Source organism: Plectropomus leopardus, chromosome 16 (assembly GCF_026936395.1).
Source record: "Plectropomus leopardus strain MGB_pleo_1.0 chromosome 16, ASM2693639v1, whole genome shotgun sequence".
Lineage (NCBI taxonomy): Eukaryota > Metazoa > Chordata > Actinopteri > Perciformes > Serranidae > Plectropomus > Plectropomus leopardus.
In genome coordinates this window covers 18933448-18954692 of record NC_142191.1, presented here as the reverse complement: position 1 = coordinate 18954692, position 21245 = coordinate 18933448, and the positions used below count along the sequence as shown (strand labels likewise).

At 38.7% G+C, this 21245-nt stretch overlaps 1 protein-coding gene across 1 annotated transcript in view; it reads right to left on the bottom strand.

Moving 5' to 3' along the window:
- The window catches only part of rngtt (RNA guanylyltransferase and 5'-phosphatase), a 120931-nt gene that overhangs the window by 8850 nt on the left and 90836 nt on the right, over positions 1–21245 (bottom strand). Inside the window, exons 13-14 of the mRNA XM_042503191.2 lie at positions 16603–16703; positions 7519–7585 (exon numbers count right to left, since the gene is read on the bottom strand). Of these exons, the coding sequence (XP_042359125.1) occupies positions 7519–7585; positions 16603–16703 (168 nt within the window). The remainder of the gene's footprint in view (positions 1–7518; positions 7586–16602; positions 16704–21245) is intronic.

The window sequence follows — 21245 nt, the reverse complement described above, 5'->3', positions numbered from 1 at the left end:
GAAATGTGTTGGACCCGAAAGTTGTAATTCCTCGTTCAGCCTTTATATAAAATGGGCTTCAAAGCTTGATGCTGTTTCTAGGTGCTTGTATGTTGCACTTTTTTGTTATGTGAATTTTTGAAAATAATCTACACACCTTTTTAAGAAATGTCTGTTTTATGCCTTCAACTAGAGAGGAACCCTTGTATGTCCTTCACTTGCAATAAAAGCTTGTTAGGATGAATATGCAAGAACATAAATACAAAAAGCTGCAGTCTACAATTACTGAGTTGAACGATACTCTAGCATGAAGACCAGAAAGAGGGAAACAGCTAGCATGGCACTCTGCAAAACTACAGAAAAGTTTGCATATCAATGTTTGTTAAAGTCTTTACACAACAAAGGTGTGATGGATAAATAACAAGAAAATGTGAAAAGCTCAAAATTCACAGTAACTGAATCCATGCAAATTTACAAGTTTCAACACCTGTTGAATAAAGGTTTTGATGCAAATAGATTCCCCGGCAGTGATGCAAATTTACAACTGCCTGGATTCTATTGTCTGGGTCAAGAGCAGCTGGACCAGCTGAATGTGCCTGGAAAACCTCTACTGGGAAGCATCCATAAAGAATCCTGATCAGATGCCCGAACTACCTCAACTGGCCCCTTTCAACGCAAAGGAGCTGCAGCTCTACTGTGAGCTACGTCCAGATGTCGGAGCTCTAAGCCTGAGCCCAACCACCCTCCGGAGGACACTAATTTTGGCTGCTTGTATTCCCAATTTATTTCTTTTAGGCACTACCCAAAGCTCATGATCATAGGTGAAGGTCAGAATGTAGATGGAATGGTTAAACTCTCTTATTAACATTATATGTCTACTTTGTTTACAAACAGATAAATAAAAAACATTGCACAACGCAGGAAAACAATGTATTATGACTGTTGAACTTTCACAAAGTTCACTCTCCTCAAATTCACTCCTGGCCTGATTGATTATTTTTATTACATTATTATTGTTGTCTTTGGAGACAGTGGAGATACCTGCACTCCTCCTGCTTGCACTCGTTAGCTCCTGGGTCTTTAGCTCTATAGTTAATGTAAAGATATGAAAGTGGTATTGATCCTCTCTTCTGACTCTCAGGAATAAAGCAAATATACAGCAGAGCTATTTCCTGAAGGCACAGGCTCATGTCCTTGAAAAAGTCAATTCCTTAAATCAACACAGAGTTTAAAATTAGAAATGCGGCCAGAGACAAGAGGACTGAGAGTTTTCATCACTAGGTATCACTAAACAAATAAAGATTTAATTTATATCACGCAGTAAAGTAGAAACTAGGACCAAAGCAAACAGCTGCAGACAACTGGAGGTATATGACCTTTTACTAGTCTGCACACGGTCAACCTGCTTCTTTGTCAAATACTAGGATCTATGGAGACTTGTACTGGTACATTGTGCTACAGTTCATTACAGGAATTTTCTAGAGATGTGACATAGATGAGCAAAGATTCAAAGTTTGTAATTTCCTTCAGTAGCTGTGTTGTTTTCCCCTACATTGCTCTCTGACTGACCCTGCCTTTGTTTCATTCCAGACTTAATCAGAGCCGGCCGGCGGGTCTACGACAAGGCAGCACTCGGGTCCATTTTAATAATGAGAAACTGGATGAAAGAATATATAAGTGGGGAGAGGATATAAGATGCAAAAGCAGGAACATGAACAAACACTTCCTCAGAGGAAACAATGCGGCTGATGGACGGTGTCGAAAAACTACTGCTCAGTCTTTAATATGCTTTCAAACAGAATACATTAGACGTCTTCTGTCCATTAATATCAGTCCCTGCTAAAATATACACGACTCAACTGAGTGACTCAGAATAATGTGTGAATTGCAAAGCAAAAATATTCCCCTCACATGTTCTATTAGTGACAATGTAATTATTGGGGCCAATTACAGCCAAATGTGGTCTTACATGGGCGACTCAGAGACTCCTGGTGAGCTCATTATGTGATGTCAACCTCGTGTCTCTGGTGAGCATGTACAATATCGATAATTATGCCACGTGAGGACATCTCTGAGCAGCAAATAAAAAAAACTGGTTTCTCAAATATTTTCATTGCCAAAATTTACAAACTTTGTCATGACTTTCAAAAACCCATAATAAAATTTAAATGATCATTAATCATAATTACAATATATTACACAAACAGAATTGTATGGTAAACTTTACTCCAAACGTTAATTATTACCAAAGTGTATTGCTGCCCTGTCAAAGAAAAACAAGAAGTGATCAGTGTCAGGTAATAACATGAAAGGTTTCTTGTTATAACAAGGTATTTTTCACATTTTAACAAGATATTTTGAGTATTAAGTATTATGTCATAAAAGCTTATCACGTTTTATTGCAAACTTTTCTTGTTAGAACAAAATATTATTTATCTTGTTGAAGCATTAAACATTTAAATTCGAAATATATGTGATCACATTATAACATAACAAATTTGTACGTCATAACATGAAAATATTTTCTGAAAAACATCTTGTTATAACGAGAGACTTTTCACATTATTACCTGATACTGATCTGTTTTTCTTTTGTGTGGTATGGCAGTTCTACATTTCTGTAAATTATTGACAAAGATTACTGTAACAACTAATTTTATCAAACATAAAAACATTCCATGACTTTTCCAAAACTTCCAATAATTTTAACAGTTCCCATGACTTTTCCAGGCCTGAAAAACTAGATGTTTTCCAGGTTTTCATGACCCTGGGAACCCAGAAAAAAGCTACCTTTAACTGTGGTAAATAAGCAGGCAACAGGTGTCACATTATGTAGTTAAAAAAAAGAAAATAACTATCCAGGGAGTGTTTTACTTTCCAAACTTTTAATTGATTAGTTTGTTTTGTTGTGCAGCATGATTGGGTGTTTTCTGTGGGAAGTGCGTTCTATTACTCTGACAGTATTTCATACCTCTTAATCCCACATCTCATGTAATTTACAAAAAGCTGTGGGCAACGAAAATCTCAACAGAAAATGAAACATTATTCAAATACTTTAGTTGCAGCTCAATCATGAAGTGTTACTGTTGATTAAACAGAAACATTCTCCCTCTCACTTAATGAAGCATACAGAGTTGTACAAATTGGGGGAATCATTGATGGGGAAAAAAAGTCAAAGGCATTTCAGTACTCAGCAGGTGAAGTGCACACTGCCAAACTCTCACAGCTTCATCAAAGCGGCTGGTCTTTGACAGAGAGCTGCTCTTATCTCTGTCTCTGGTGAGTACATCTGTCAGGCTCCATTCAAATTATTTATGATAAATGAGCTGTACTCACAGGCCACATATAGGTCTGTACAGGGAGCCGACTCCATAAAGCACTGATACTAAATCTAAATGAGGAATCAATAGCCATTACTTCTGCCAGACTTTAGCAAAACCCACAGAACTCGGATAATGACACCCAGAACTGAAGAGTAGTAATAAGTGGTTATCCATAGCTTGATTTCTGAAGCTTCAGCGATCAGCTGTATTATTTTGACGACCTTGCACTAAACGAAGTAGTCACTGAGACCTCAAAAGGGGAGGATGATGCTCATAATTGATGCAATGAAGCAACAAGCACAAGCGATCAGACATGCTGTAAACAAGCATTTTAGCAAGATTAGCCACCAATTTATTCAGAGGTAAAACAGAAAGATAGCACACTTGGAACATTTAACGAGTTAGATGAGAATGATAAATAGGCTTGCGCTTGTACAGAGCTTTCACAATACACATTCACACACAGCAACCCATTCACACACTGGTGGCCAAGGCTGTATTGAGGTTAAAAGTACATCATTTCCCACTGAAATAAAGTGCAGCCAAAGTATAAAGCAGAATGAAAGTATCCTCAAATTTGTAGTTGTAGTTGTAGTCTGAGTCGAATTTTACCAGTGAATATAAGGGATACGCAAGCAAACAAGTGAAAGAAGGCTGCATATCTGACTGAATTTCTTGGATTAAATTTGTTTTCTTATTAGAAAAGTAATTAAAATTAGTAATTAAAATTAAATAAGATCTAAGGAAATACAAATATAATATGGAAAGGCTTCATCTCCACACATGAATACAACTGAATTTATAATACAGATCACTTTTAAAATATGTACTGCCATGTTTTTTCATAATTATACTCCAATAGTTGCTTTTTTGGAAAAGCTGCACTGATAAATCATCAAGAAAGCTCCCTTACAAAATTCATTTTAGCGATTCCCTGTAGGTACCAACAGCAGCTAAACTGGAAGAATTGAGCCAATAAAACAGGTTTTCATGAAGATTATGACATTTATGTAATTTCCAAAAAAGGTTTTTTTTTTTCCCCAGAAGCGGGATGCATTCAAATGTTCTGGAAACTAAATGTGCTCCAAATTACATCTAATCGACACATCGTCATTACTTACATGCCCTTGAGCAATGCAAAAAATATCAAAACTGCATTTTAGTGGTGTACTGCAGGCTGCAAAAAAACCCCACAAGTCTATGTGTCCCGTTCTGGCATGAAATTACCATATTTTAGCATATTCACACTTGGACTGACTGTAAAACATATTTCATAACAAAAACAGCAACATGAAAGCCAACAGAAGATGACCCCCAAGGCTGCAGCTCTGTCTCCCTGAGAGGAGCTTAGAGACGGAGCAGCGAACAGAGACTCTACCTTCTTCAGTCACAGAGCCCACGGCTGATACATGGGAATCTGGCACAACAGTGACAATACCAGAGGGGGAAGAAACACACATTTTCTGTGTTTCTGAAGCATAACTGTGACTACTGGAAGCCCTGCACATACACAAGAGTCATTTAGTCAAAGTGGCAAATTTCCATATCGTGTGAGAGCACCATAGAAATTTACATCAGAATTTAAATAACACAACAAATGTAATAGCCCTGTCATGTTGCTCTTTAACTTCCATAATGGAAATGAGAGGCTTGTTACTGTGGAGAGCACTTGGCTGAGGCTGTGTCACTGCATGTCAAAGGTCTGGTGATGTGTGATTCCCTGTGTGCAAACAGTGAATTCACATAGATAACATGCAACGGGGAAATCCTTAAAGAAGTACTTCACTGCTGGAAAGATGGTCTTTTTTTTGTAACACTGGGCTGTCTGTGCAGTAGGAAGATGTGAATACTGGTGCTATAACACAGAGAAAACAAGAAAGCAACTTCAGAGAAAAAGGGCTGTAGCATTTGCTTTTGCTCAAGTGATGGAAAACCTAAAACTAGCTACCAGAATGCAATGCACCGCAACGGAACAATAAATGCTCCAGCTGGTAAATGACGTAATGTGAACCTGTCCGTTTGACACAATGGCAGCCGGCTGGTAATAGGTATGGGCGGGAAAAAAACGATACCGCAATATTTTTGTGTAGCAAGATGGTGCCAATTATTGATTTTTTAAATCATATAGATTGTTAATATCACAGACACAAATTTAAGTTTTGGTAGCCAACTAGAATACTTTAATTTTCATTTGGGGACATAATTTGCAGTTGAATAATGGTAATAATCACAAAATATTCTCTGCACACTGCAACACATTTTAAATTGTAATAATATTGTATTGTGACTTATGTGTCAAGATAATATTGTATCGTCAGGCCTCTGGTGATTTTCAGCACTCTGCTGGTAACAAATGATATAATATTACAGTTAAACTGTGAGCTAAAACGTGTTTCTGAAAATATTTTAGGGAAAAAGTATGCAAATCACTATTTGATCTCACTTTTTTCTGCCTTTCATTCACTCTGCAGCAAACATGATGGCACCCACTACCTGCACACTAAAATATGTTTCTGAAAACATTTTAGGTGAGATAAAATAGGCAATACACTAACAGAATCTTGGTGTATATTTGATCAGCACTGCCTTGTTTTACCGTTTGAACAGAGTTTTGTCAGACAAAGATAAAAGTGTCGGGTTTGTCTCTTGATCCACGTCAATACTCTTTTTGTGCATGGTGGCAGCATGAGTAGCGGGCAACAGTAAAAATGCAGCAGCCTGTGTATCAAGCAACAGCCTAAGAGACAGCAAAACTGTGATGGACAATATGTTTGTTGGAGTTTTGCTGAGAGCGAAGCAGGAAGATCTAGGTACTGATCAGATGAAGGAAACTTTACCACAGTTCACTTACACGACCAACATTATGACATAAAGCTGATTAGAAATCAGCAAATTATCCCTTTAACATCAATCTTTGGATGTTAAGCGCAGCAGAAAAATGTCTCTGTGTCACCCGCAGTAGAGCATTTTTACTGGTTTACCTAAAAAGTAAAATAACACAATGCTGCAGCCAGAGCCTTTACTACAACAAGAGAACTGGTCACATTACCCCACTGCTTAAGACACTGCACTGGCTACCTGTATCTTTTAGAACTGACATTAAAGTTGTTTTTATTTGCTTATAAAACTTTAAATGACCCTGTTTCTTCATATATCAGAGATTTTCTTTGATTTACTGTCCTGGCCAGATTGCTAAGGTCCCCAATCGCTTTTCTTTTAAGTGTTCCTCCTATGTCCCATAAAAGTATCGGTGAAAGTGTTTTCTGTTTTAATGCCCCTCAACTGTGGAGCTTACTGCATCTGGATATTCCCATAACAACCTGAAAACATAATGCCACAGGCAGCGGCTATTGCCACCGTGTAGGCACAACAATAGATGTTACCGGTTATTTTGAAATTTTACGATGCAACATCAAAAAAAAATCATAAAACCCCACTTGTTAAGACTTTTTGATACCAATTAAGGAATTATTTTTAGATTAATGAATCCTCCAATTCCCTGACGATGATGAGTTGATGAGAAAATAAGGAATAAGAATGATAATAAATGCGTAGTTTAAATGTTGGTCTGAAACCCTCCATCTGTGCACTTTTCATCGCTCGCTCGTTTACACTGTCATCCAGTGTAAACAGGCTGCTGTATCTATCCACCTTCAGTAAACAGCAGCTGGCTTTGCATCCATTTGAAAGTGGAGGGAAGTGTTGAGTGTCACTGACCGCAGCCCAACACAGAACATAAAAAAACAAACACAGCAGAAATGACTGAAATACATTTTGGCATGATAAAACGTGTGGTGAGTATGTTGTTTCACAGCACATGTTCATTATCCTGAATGTATCAAGCCAACAGGGAACTATGCAGAGAAGTTTGCATTTACATGAAATTAAAACAAGAGCACATCAAAAAACATGACCTAAAATTTGAAAACATTTATGTAAAAAAACTCTGAAATCAGTAACATAGCTCTACACCAAATATGAGCCTGTTTTAAATAAAAGAACGTCAATGATCAGGTACAATTCTTCATGTCACAAAGTAAGAGATGAAGAAACAAACCTGATGCGTTTCTTTTGTTCTTGGCAGTGTGAAGTCAGCTACATACCTTAAACAAAACTAAAATCTTGCGCCATGTTAAAGAGAAGCTGGCAGAGCAAAGGGGGCTTCGGCTTCTTGGCACCAGGATGAATTCAACAAAGCAACACATTTATTTTCTCACCTTCATCTTTGCAAAGGGCCTGTCATAGTTGCCGACGTAGAGCAAGCCGACAGTCTGTGGAAGCAGCCTAGAAAGACAAAAAGATCATGGTTAACACCCTCGACACTCAAGAGTCTGAGTGGCAACGACGGTGCAAAGAAAAATCACTACAGCGCTTCCACTTTCCAGCTAGTAACAGAACGGCAGGGATGTGAGATTACACCTCTCTGATCCCTTCTGTCTCCCTGCACAGCTTCACGTTTCTAAACTTACAGAGAAAGCTACAGTATGGGCACGTTCAGAGTCCAAGGCGAAAATAAATCTGTGGAACATTTATAGATATTGAACACAAGGTCATTATACAGAGCTGTGTCACCGTCTGTGAGCTCAGTGTGAGCCCTCAGCATGGCTAACTCAAACTATATTGGGGTTTATGTCTCAGCACCGTGAACATGTGTCTGTGCAGAATTTGTGTCTCATCCCAGAGATCACGCCCAGCAGATGTCTTAATCACACAGTGCTCCTTACCTCCCTCCACCAAAAACACCTCCTCTGTGCCTGTTGTTATTTCCAGACACTACGTCGGCCGTTGAGGACTGAGTGTACCAGCGCTGCTTTCATATTAGTTAACCATTTTTAGAACGGAAATAAGGGCTATTGAGCTAAACTGACAGCTAAACAACAGTGTGGCTACATCGTCTGAAGCACCTCATTCAGAGATATAAACTGGAGCTGAAATCAGAGACCATCTCTCATCCACCACAGCCCCCCTCCTGCGTAATGATAGCTAACACAAGCAGGAAGGAAGCAGCAGTAGACATTAAGAGAGCCAAATAGCCATGCAGTGCTGGACAGTGTCATGTGCCGTGACCTAGATGTTAATCATGTAAATCAACATCTTTAAAATCCAACTGCTGGCATGTATGTAACATTCTAGTTGTGTACACTGTTCTTGTTTTTGCTCATATTTTGCATAGGTTTAATTTAAAGATGTTTTTATTGCACACAAAAGACACATTTTAGAATGGCCTCTTATTGCAACCAGCCCAAGGCACATCTGTGTAGCAATCAAGTTGTTTAATCAGCATCACATCATGTGGATGTGGATTATCTTGGAAAAGCAGAAATGCTCACAAACAGATTTTCACACTTTTTTGACCAAAAGTTGAGTGAAATAAGTATTTTGTGTGCATTAAAAACAAGTCAAAAATACTTACTAAAATCAAAGCAGCAAAAGCTTTTAATTTTTTGTTTAGTTTATGTTATAATGTTGCTGAATAAACACAAGAAGACTGTAGCTTGGTACTTGGCCCACTACCTTTTGCTGGCCATGTCAAGTAATTAGTCTGTTCACAAAGGATGTGCTGATCTGCAGTGATAGTTGTTGTGATGTTTTCTACTTCATTACTTTGCGTTACAAAATACTTATGAAGTCTATATTTACAAGGTAAAGCAATTCTTACCTGATTGTCCGATTGGGAGTCAAATTACAGGAAAAAAACTGCATGGGACTAGCATAAAGTGGGGATATCTGTAAATGGGAGACTCATGAGTACCCCTACAAGTCACTTACATTCAAATATCTTGAGGTCAAAGGTCAAGGGACCCCTGTGAATGGTCATACTGTTTTTCCATTGCCAAAATTTACCCTAACTTTGGAACTTTTTTAAACCCCTTCCTGGGAAGCTAGCATGACATGGTTGTATCACGTATGTCTTCTAGTTTCATATGATACTAGAATCATCACTTCAGCTTTCAAAATCAGCCCGATAAATTAAATACAGGAACGTCAGCTGGCGATTTTACAAAAAGCCTTATGTACAGACCTTAACTGCATCATTTAACTTTTAACACATTATTGCTGACAGCCTTACTGTCTATTAGTATCAGCAACTGACATGTGCCAAATACCACTTTTCCTAAACCTGCAGGGCTGATCATGGCACAGCTTTCTAAAACAACATGAAGATATCAGTGAGATTTTACCTGAGGCAATGGAAAACGTGAGGAAACAGATGAGACTATTTTGTTTTCATTTACAAGCTGTTTCACAGCACCAAGTTTAACTCACAATCTGAATATTTGAGGTCCATGTGTATCTAAAAAAAGTCCTGCTGTCTTAAATCACACTGCCACAACGCACTGCCGTTTCCCAGAGCTGGGGTCAGACAATTTATGTTAAAATGAGAGATCTAAACAACGTAAAACAAACATGAAAATGAGATTCCAACACAAGATGTGATTTTTGTTGAACAATCAAGATGCTGCTAAATGTCACGACAGTTTCTAAACAGCATGCAATCAGACCTGTAATACTGAACAGCTGGAACAAGATGTCAAACTATTTCTAAATTCATAGAAGCAAAACACTTGGAAAAATACACTTTTTAATGTCAAAAACAAAAGAATACGAGGTGCTTTATAAAAATACAAAAGACTTTTATGACCTGGGATGAAGCAAGACAGTAGCTGTCAATGTTTGCCTTCCTGCCTCACCTTAACACACCTATCGATGTAATCAAAGCATGCTCTACTTCATTTTTTGTTCTCCATGTTAAAGAATAATGCAGTTGATATTTGTTTGTTCTGTCATGAAAACCCCAAACTATCAATTTATTGATGCAACCAAGAAGCATTATCTGTATAGCCAAAGCCTGATTCCTCTGTGGCAAAGACCTCAAATACTGCCAGATCACATGCTGGCTGAGATGGTACTTCATCATCATAAACATGCGCTGTAGTGTGTTCTCAGTAAAAGCCACGTACACCACGATGGTGTTAATTCTCAGTAGTGTACTAAATGTGTATTAATCAGCAGTTGAAAATAGTCCCAAAAATTCACAGTGCCCAAGAGTTTATGTATTGTAATAAAAATGAAAGTTTACTGTATATATTAATCTCTGGTAGGGACGAATGGGCTTGAGGCTGAGTGCCACAGGCTAAGGATGTGTGAGAGTTTGGTGAATCATATTTTCGCTCGAGGGGTCAACATGTAGAATTCTTTACCCGCAGAACTCAAAATGGACCATGGATGAGATCATTTTAAATTCAAATTGAAGCATATTTTAACAAGTTTCAATCACACAGTCCTGAATAATCTGGATCATCGTGTTTGTGCTGTTTCATTATGTATTTTCGTGTTGGATTTACTTTGAGATAAGTGGCGTTGTTCCATGCTATATACTTGTCCCTATAAAAATGATTATATAAATGAACAATTAAAAACTGAACAACTGACTAATTCATTGTTGGTTTTGGTCTTTTAATAGATGTATTGACAATTACAAATATACCAATCATTTCTTTTTTTATTCCAATTTGGATTCTGATACTTAAATTTGGATATCTGCTGATACCAATACCATCACCAGAGGTTTTAGTTGTTGTTGTTTTGCATAAAATTTGCACTATGTTGCAAATCTGCATTAAATTTAAATGTTTTCTAGAGCAATTTATTTGAACAGTAGTTAGTAACGTAACGTACAAACTGGAATAGATGTGCAAATTGCTATGGCCACTACTTTAATTTTTTTGAAACATTTGAACGTATCAAGTGCACACAATGCAATGTCAGCTACTAGTGACTTATATAGTTGAGTTGAAAAGTAAAGCATGGTAAACTGACTACTCCTTCATAAGGTTTTCAAACTGTGTATTTGAATATCTACACCAGGACTGTCAAATTAATTTTTGTTCAGGGGACACATTTAATTTGATGTAATGTGGGCCCGACCATTTAAACCATTGCATAATAACTAGAGCCAGACTGAGCTGTATTTCACATAGCCTATATTAAACATTTTAATGATTTTTTTTATTTTTATAGCACCTCTAGTTTCAGATTCTAAGTAATTTTAAGAGACAAATGTGGGAGTTTAACTTTGGAAAATGTCTAAATCTATACAGAAAAATGCCTGAGTTCTGTGTCTGTATGTATTCAGAAGTGTCCTCAACCAATATGCATCAGTCAATGTCATAAATTATCTATTTAATTAACAGGTAATATTTACATCTCTTGAGACCAGTGGTAAGGTCTCATCTCTACAACTGTGATTCAAACTCCTGAATTAGAAATTCTCATAGTAATTTGCTGGGAAGTAATTTCATATATTTGTTTACCTCTTAAGGAAAATGAATGTGTCATATAAGAGCGTTTTCTAAATACAATTGGTTGGTCCTTAGTATTGATGACTTCTTTTAAATTTCACACTTTGCAAAGTCACCCCAGGGCCAGATTGGACCCTTTGGAGGGTCGGCTCTGGTATGTATGTTTGACATCCCTGATCTACACTATCAAAAAAAAACCCACTATCAAATAAGTTAAAAACAGCAAGTGCTAAGCAATTGCTGTGGCTACTATGCAGAGTGTCTGAATGAACCTTTATTTAGAGCACCTCAAGTGACTCTCACCATCCCTCAAAGAGCTAAAAGACCATCACCATGAAAATACATATACAAGTTACGCTGTATTTGCCCATTTGAAAGATGGAGAACTGCAGTTGTGAAAAGGTAGAAATACGCCTATCGGCCCCAGAGTTGGACTCTCCTTGACCCAATGTGCTCTGGGCTTGGAACAGCCACTCGACCTCCATGCTAGAGACGCTGGCGTAGCTTAACTGCACTTGGAAAGGAATAAGCAAGCCATTGTTCATTGTTCATTGGGTGTGGTGCCATTATAAAGGTCAGACAGTAAGTGACACTGCGGGGACTCACTGTGCTCCTCACGTGAACAGACACACATACGCGTGCTGCTGGAGAAAATGTCAGGCACTCCATGCATGGTAACCAACATCAAACCACTGAATCTGAGTCAGTGCATGCATCAGTGATGTCAGTCTAATATCAGATGAGCAAATTACTTTACTTTAGGGACCCAACACTGATAATGGATCTGGTCAGTCCAAACTCTATTGACAATAACAAACATGCAATATTTGCAGCATCATCCTCAAAAATATGCTGACAAAGAGAAACTAACATAATATGTTGCAAATAAACAATAATAATTAATAAATAATAATAAATCCTATGAACACAAGCCAAAACAAATGTTACAAGTCTGTTCTACAGCGAAACAGTTACATATCAAATTCCACGAAATTTGTATGCTGGACTTCAGGTAACACACTCCCCGTGATGACCTGCCAAAAGTAGACAGCTGGGTCAGCAGAGGGTCAACTCCACAAATCTTTGTGTCCATACAGAGATATCGGTTTATGGTTCAGAGTCCAAAGACAGGCTCCATGTTTGTTCTGCAGCGCCCTTCATGTTTGTGCTGATGGCTGAGACGTTACGAGCAGAGGCTCCCTTGAAATCTCAGATCCGCTTTCTCTGAATTACACTACGAGTGCTACAATGTCTTTTATACCCACGTCTGTCTCTACAGCAAGTGTTTGCATCTTGCAATTGACACGGCAGGAATAATGTCTATTTGAATCTTTTCACTCAGAGCCACAAATGTCATGTCACGGTCGCTCTGCAGGTGAAAAGCTGCAAAAGAGATGAATTCTCACGGTTACACAGTCAAGAATAAAAAGCATTGATCGCATGTGGTTAACTTCACTTTGATGCTTTTACATGAGTCACAAGTGTTTGACTGTGGATCCTTTACATATATAATGGATCGGGATGCTGTAATGACACTTGAGTAGAAAGACCAGTAACATGAAGCCTCTAGACTCTGGCCTCTTGAGACCCAATCCAAGCCAATCAGACAGAAGCAGTCTCCTCCTGCAGATCTTCAAAATCACTACTAATGAATGATGTAACCATTACTCATCACCTCTTCACACAGAATGCTGGCTCAAATTATCCATAATTTAAGATATCTATACAAAACTATGTTGAGTTCCAGAGTTGGGAGCGGCACTTGCACGCTTTCTGGGATTGCTTCATCTTTCCATTTTGTTCTTTTCCACCTCTCCACTCTTCCTGCTGCACAATAATCACCGTCTGCCTCTGTGCTTGCTTTCAGAGAAGGTAATAAAACTTGCAAGGCTGTATATGCCTCAGTGGTACACAAAGACGTGCTCAAGGATTGACTGTGTGGGCTGATGAATAAACAGTTGTTACCTCTTTATATGTCTGTCCATCTCTCTCACTCCGAGACAGTAACCAAGGAGAGATTTGAAAACCTACACCGAGACAGTGAGATCTGCTGAGTGCTCCTCTGCCAGCAAAATTCATCTTTCGGGGAAACATGAGAACATTCTCAAATGGCAACAACGATCATCTGTGTTCTCCCACACACAGGGAGGAGTCAAGAAGCTGGCTCGCTGGCTGGCCTTAGAGTAGAATGAGTGACTGTGATCTTCTCAGTCTGTTGTTGCTGAATGGTGGCAGTCTCATGGCTACAAAGCTGGGATAGTTCCTCAGGTCACCTGGCTCTCAGAGGAAAAGGCAGCGTGACCAGAAAGCTCACTGCTATGAGTGTGTTTGCTCACACTCAGACAATACTCACAGACTGAAGAAAAGCACACAGAGCAGAGAGATGTGCATTGTGCTGATAGCAAAAAAGAATGATAGCAGCTCTGTGAGATTGCACTCAGGCAGAGTGGTCTTTTCAGATTAAAGCTAACGGCATGAGAGAGTGCTCACAATTATGATACCTACAAGCTGAAGGCAACATGCAGGGCTGCCCCCTGAAAGTTGCAGATTCGAATTATTAGGCCGGAGATATATCTGCTGTTTAACCTTGTGTTCACGTATGCGTCTGGCTGCGTCATAAGCGTTTTTGTATATATACTTGCCTATGCACAACACGTGTTACTGGAGGATATCTCTAGAGGGCACATGAGAAAGCTCAGGCCGTATACAACTACCGGATGTGTGGGATGGAAACAACACACATGGTGACACTCAAGGAGGTAACTATCATGTTTCTACTGAAATCACATCCGCTCTGCCTCTGCACTAGCTGAGTCAGAAACATCCCTAGTACCACATTCATCATTCATCATTTTAGTTTTGCATGTTAGCATGCTAACATAACAGAACCCCAACTATGGCTGATGGGAATGTTGACTTTCCAAGTATTTGGTCATAAACCAAAGTATAAGATGAATTTCAATGTTCACCTGATGTTAAACTGGTTTAATTTACCATCAGATTAAATTAATGCATAAACTCATGCTTCTGTCCTGTGTTGTTGGTAGTTGCCACTTTTACAGCTTTCTCAGCAACATGGAACTGGTTATGTTCTGGTTCCTGCACCCAGTGTTGAATCGTTTAGGCCATTTATGGCAGTAAATACCCCACTTGCAAACTTTGAAGCTTTTATATGTGTTAAAATAGATATACCGCCACGCGTTTGTATGCCTCTGCACCCAAATCAAGATGCACTTACAGTTTCCATCCATGTCTGTGAAAACGGATACTTTACACACACCTTATCCCCAGCAGCGCAAAAGATCTAAATGATCAGCACAGTTTTAGGGGGCACCCATGGTTCTTAAGTTATGGCCAAATATATTTTATTACATTTTATGAGTTCACCATGACTTTGACCTGAGTCATGTGGACATTTGTGCCAGATTTTTAGAAATTCCCTCAAAATGCTCTTAAGTTATTAAGAATGAGACAAACAAGGTCAAAGTGATCTTGACCTTTGATCTATGGATGTCAAAATATTGGCTCATCGTTGAGTTTAAGTGAATGTCTGAGTCAAATTTGAAGAAATACGAGGCATTCTTGAGATCTTGCATAAATAGATTGCGCCACCCGGATGTACGGGCAAGTAGACAACCAAAAAACATAATGCCTCCGGCCTCAGCATAAAAAGGCGGTTGCTAAAAAATGGCTATTACAGAACATCACCTCAAACTGCACTTAACATAGCTTTAAAGCCTTGATGTTGTGGCGATGCAACCGTGGTCTAGTTTGTCTGCAGCCTAATGTAGATTTTCACTGCTGGTGCCTCAAAAATCCTAAAACGTGTGTTTATTTGTGAAGATTGTCTTTCTGAACAAAACCTGTAATTCTCATAAATGTTTGTTTGTCAGATCCTATTTTCTGCAATAACCCAAAATCCAAGGGAAAAATCCCACAGACTTTTTGACAAGGAAACCCGGGCGAAGCTAACTTCCATGTCAGCCGACAGAAAAACGTCATCCCTGGGGCACTTTATAATAGAACAGCTAGAACAGTCTGCTATGTTCAGAAAATGACATCACTTTACTCACATGCAGCTTTTAAAACCAGAAGAGGACAACACTTATGGCATTTCATCAAATCCAAAATCTAAGATGACATCTAGTCTCATATCCCAATATCGATATAAAATCATTATGTTGCCCAGCCCTGTCTTGCACCATGAACATGTGTACCAAAACCACTGTTAAGCCAACCAATAATGTCAACCTGCTTGGTGGCACTAGAGAAAATGTAAAGAGATCACCACAGTCAGTAAGACTTATCCTCTGGGGATCAGGAATGTCTTCGTAATCCAACCAATCCGTCTTTTTGGTCCTGTTAGTTAGGGCCGAAAAGACCAACTGAAAGATGCACATTACCTTTCCTAGAGCAACAAAACCAGCAGGGACAAACCACATTGGATGACAATGGCTTTTTTCCATAAACTACAGTATCAGAGAACTACCAGTGTATTAGTTTCCATTCTGTGTGAGAAATACACACCACAGGCTATAATGACCTCCAGAAATTGATTGTCTTTTGTAGTTATAGAATTGTTTTTTCAGCAGTGCTCTTATGTTTACAGGAATGAGGGCTAGGATGAGCACCAGTGCATCTGAATAATTTATGCTGCAGAGGATGATAAACATAAAATGAGAGAAAAAAGGGGAATGGCAGCTGTGTTTCTCTTATAGGCACATACTGTACAGCAGATAAGACATCTCTGGGACTGGAGACAAAAGTGCATGTGGAAAATGATGGTGAAAGGAACACTGTGGCAACATTACTGTAACAGGAACTGAACTCAGAGCGGTAGGATACGTGAGATAAGACTGGATAGTAGGGAAGACATAAAAGCAGTACACGTATCAACTCTACACGTCTATGTGTGTGTGAAATACTCCAGTGCGTCACAAAATGATAGGTACTATTAAACTCGTCAGGAAGAGCGTTTCCCTGGCAACAATGACTTACCCTTCTCCTCCGACTTTGGTGATCTTGAGGCGAAAGTCCACAGAGTTCAGATTGGGGGGCTTCCACTTGAGGATGTCGTCACACCTCCCAGCCTTGTATCTCTGCAGGAGAATCAAAAAATAACAAATAGTAAAATAGAGGACATGTTGGGCATAAATACAAACTAAAGCTGTTTTTATGACAACTGTAACACTTACATGCCACTGTATTATATGTTTTGTATTTTCTTCTCATAAATAAATAAAGTAGCCTACTGAGCGTATGAATAACACATGGCATCAAGTCCATGCCACTTGATAGAAAGGCAAAGTATGTCCCCTTCTGGTGAACCACTATGGGACTTTATTACAGAAAAAAGATCTTTAGATCTAGTTTATGGTAGTTAACAGAGCAAAAAAATGACCCCATTTAAATTCAGTATTATTCTCATTTCTAAAGGTGACTCTTTGCTAAAGCCAAACTGACAGAGCAGAGGGCTTTGGAGAGAGAAGGTGCTTTAAAGTGAATAAGTGTAACAGTGGGGGCTGTCCTGATCCTGTTGTGGATCGATGCTATAATGTTATGCTTTGCATAAGTGGCTGCAAAACGGAGTCTTTGCTCATGTTGAGTCTTGTTGAGGTCGGAATATATATTAAAATCATTCCACAACCAGAAACCATGAATTATCAGAACTATCCCAAAACATGGACAATTATAAAACAATGTTTTTACTATTTATAAATGATTAAAGCTATTAAATAGGAAAGTTATCTCCATAAGCCATTCTCTTGCATGGTGTTTCAACTTTTTAATTTCATTTTGTGTCTTTTATCTACAAATGCATGTGCGGAGGAGTTGTTATCACGGCGTCATTGCAGTTACGCATCCGTAGTGTAGCTCATTTATAGCCCAAAATTAGCTTTCATTTCCGGAGATTGCCTTTAGGTTTCAAAAATTATACAAGTTATGTTTGCTTCATACTTCATTTTCTGCCATAACACAAAATCCATAGGAAAAATCCCATGGAACCACAGCAAGGCTAATTTTTGCATCGGCTTACAGAAAAACATCATCTCTGCAGCACTCTAAACATTGTATCCTGATGTTAAATTTATTTTTTACAAAATTTTTGAGTTCACTCTCCAAGAAGACTAGAAAGGGTCTGACGAAGGATGTGGGCTGGAGCCTGGAGCTATGGAGCTAGATCCTTCTCTTTCATGGACCAAGAGTGACACTGTATTTTTCCTTGAGTAGCAGTTAACGCCAGTTAACAGTGCAGACTTAATGGCTGAGTAATTTGTGAGATTTAAGCGACAGTCACATTTAATGAGCTGCAAACCCTTGAACAAATTAGGCTTATTATGATACACTGCTGGTATCTAACTATCTAGAGCAGCAAGACGTGAAACTGAATACATCTTATGTTAATAATTAGACTCTGGGTATCAAAAACGTCAAGAAATGCAAAAAAGAAAGACAGCTAATTAAATAATTTGTTCAAGTACTTCACATTTGAAATGAAAATGATTATATGTAGAAATTTGCATGGGGAGAACATGAGAAACTGAAGTGTAGATACGTAACAGGCTGACAAATTACGATTCAACATGATTACATGTTTCACATCACTACTGTGTTTTGACGCACGGCAACATATGACACATAACCAAACAACACACTTTCCTCTATTGCTTTGACTATTTATGCATGGCTGACATTTAGGAGTACATGAAACAAGTGCACTGCAACATGAGAAATGTAAAGGCATGATGGGTGGAGGCGGGAACAGATGACCAGACTCTATCACTGTCAGGTTGCCCAGTAACAGAAGTCTACTCCAGGGAAATGTGTGGAAAAACAGACAGCATTCCTCAGGAGAACCTGCTGCGTCACAGCACATGATCAAATAAGGGGTTCCTGGATCCACCCACGTATGGTCCTATGACAAAACTTTAAAGGGAAACTTTAAATCATCACGGAAAGAAAGGAAGGTACCACTACTAGTCATACGATACTACCCCACTCCTCCACAAATGCACTGGTTTCTGAGTTTGGCAAGCTCAGGGACTTGCTGAATAGCATTAAAATCCTGCAGGCTGACAACTTTCTCATGGTTTACAATCAATTCAGTGTCAAGCCCAGTAACCCAAGAAATTATACTCACATTGTATGATTCTGCTGCCCATGTTTTAGTTTGATGTTTAAGTTCTTGGCCATAGCAGAAAGTACTGGGTTTTGTATGCTTGAAACAATGTAGGTTATATATGTGTTTATACTTGCTCCAAAGGACCTCAGTTGAAGGTTAAGCAAAAAGCCACTACAGCCTCCATCAAGTTTGCATCACATAGCTCCCTAACATTTCTGCAAAAACGCTGCCTTTTGTCTTTGTAGTCTCAGCAAATCTATCTTTCAGGAACGTAAAACTCCATTTGTGTGGAAACATAGAGGACAATATGCATTTACAAAAATATCTGTATAGACAGGTCCTTAGATGTCTAATGCGAGCCACAAATGTTGTCACTCTAACCATACTCCAGACAACACAACACAAGAGGCACAGAGTATGAACACATTCGTTTTTCTGCTTAAGTCTCCCTTTTTTCTGAGTTACAAAATTGAATACACCTTAAATTGTTAAACAAGTGGCCAGGAAAATATTCCCTGGGGAAATGTACTGCTAATGTCAGTTTGCAGGCTTGACAGCTTATGAAAATACCTGTAAATGTTACTTAGTTCAGGTTAGATTCTGGTGTGATCTCCACTCTTCAGCACCAACAACAACATAACACCGTCTGCCCATGACACGGAGGCTACAGCACACAATCTGCAACACTGACACTCAACCTGCAAGCTCCTGTCAAACACAGACACCAACACGCCTCTCTAGCCGGCTGTGACGAAAATCAGCATTTCTAACATTCCCTCAAAAATCATTATAATTCCATTTAGTATTAAAAACCCTACCAATGATAAAATAAAAAGCATACAAAAAGGAGTTACTAAATTGATTTTGGTTGGACTTGAATATAATGCACTGTGTGGGCATCATTATGAAAATAAAATCATATACTGATTGCAAGGTCCTCATGGTAGATTATACATTTAGAAATTGGCTGAATGAAGGGCTGGCTGACTTTGTCGTTTTAGGTGTTAAGTGAAGGGAACATGAGTATGGGGTGTCCTTCTGCTTTGTCCGCGGTGGAGCTCTCCATGTGGGAGGCGGCCTTCATGTGCCTTTGAAAACCAGCACACTCCACAAAGGCTATTTATCGCAGTTAGCTGGAGAGCAGGAAGAGAGGGCATGTCTCTTTTGAAGAACCTCGACAGAGTACATCTTTTCTTCTGGAAACGTGGGTGTGGAAAGAACATTCTTCAATGCAGTTAGTTATGCTCGGCTGCACAGGCATCAAAATAACCTCTTGTGAAAAGACTTATTCCTCTTATGCAGCTCTAATACGAAATGAAATATATACATGAGTCTAAATGGTAAATTGATCGCAATTATATCGTGCTTTTCTACAGCATTGGACAAAGCTCTTTACCATTTGCCTCTCATTCACGGATTCACATCCACCTTTATACAACCAATGGTGGCAGAGCTGCCACACAACGCAACTTTGGGTTCAGTGTCTTGCTCAAGGACACTTTGCCATGCAGACAGAAGGATATATTATGAAATGGGCCCCTGTGCACAGATGTACATGTTAATTTGAGTATTTTGCAGATTTAGTGATTGGTTCCTTCAAAATTGTTGTTCAAATTACTTCAAGATGCAACTAAATAAAGAAGAAGGGAGAAGGGAACATCACACCGACTTCTGAAGAACTAAAGGTTTACATTTCATCACCGTGGTAAAAAAATAACGATGAATGTAAACCTCTAACAGGGAATGAATAGTAAGCCACAGAAAATCCACTTGCAAAAGGCTTGCTGAAAGAGGTGTGCTACATTTTTTAACCAAGTGAAATTTGCTTTATCCAAGCCAGCAGAACCATGGCAACAAGCCCATGAAAACCCAATCAGTGTGCAGAATAAATAAACAGGCTACCTTAAAATTCATTCCTAAATGAAAAAGTGCTACCAGTTGCACTCCTACTTCCATTACTATTGTTATCCTTGTCAATAAGTGACTGCACATATAAAATAAGGGCTTTATTATTGAAGTGCAAAAACAGACCTTGAAAGCCCGCATTGTATTCAGGAACACATCTCCCATCTATCAAAATCATTTTCATGTAATGATGTTCCATTGCATATAAATTGCCTGCTGTTTCAGGTTAGATATTCAGTGGCTGTGACTGTCAGACCAAGGGCTGGAAAAACTGACGGAGACGCACTGTGTGAAAGCAAGTGAGGCGCCTTCCTTTTTCTTTTTAAAGTAAAAAAGCATAAATGCCAAAATAAATGGCTTTAATTATTGTATAACAAATCAATTACTTAGGCTGTCTTGGTCTGATAAAGCTCAAGCCTTAAAATTACCTAAAACGTAACAGTGATTTCCAATTTTAGTTGTTATTTGTTAAGATAAAACATTGTTCCTCAGACACATTTTGTTCTGTCCCTGAAGGTGACATAAAACTTAAGCAGCGTATTTTAACCACCCGCAGTCTATTTAAATTTGACTTTCAATTTCAACAGCTTAGATGAATACACTACCTGGCTTC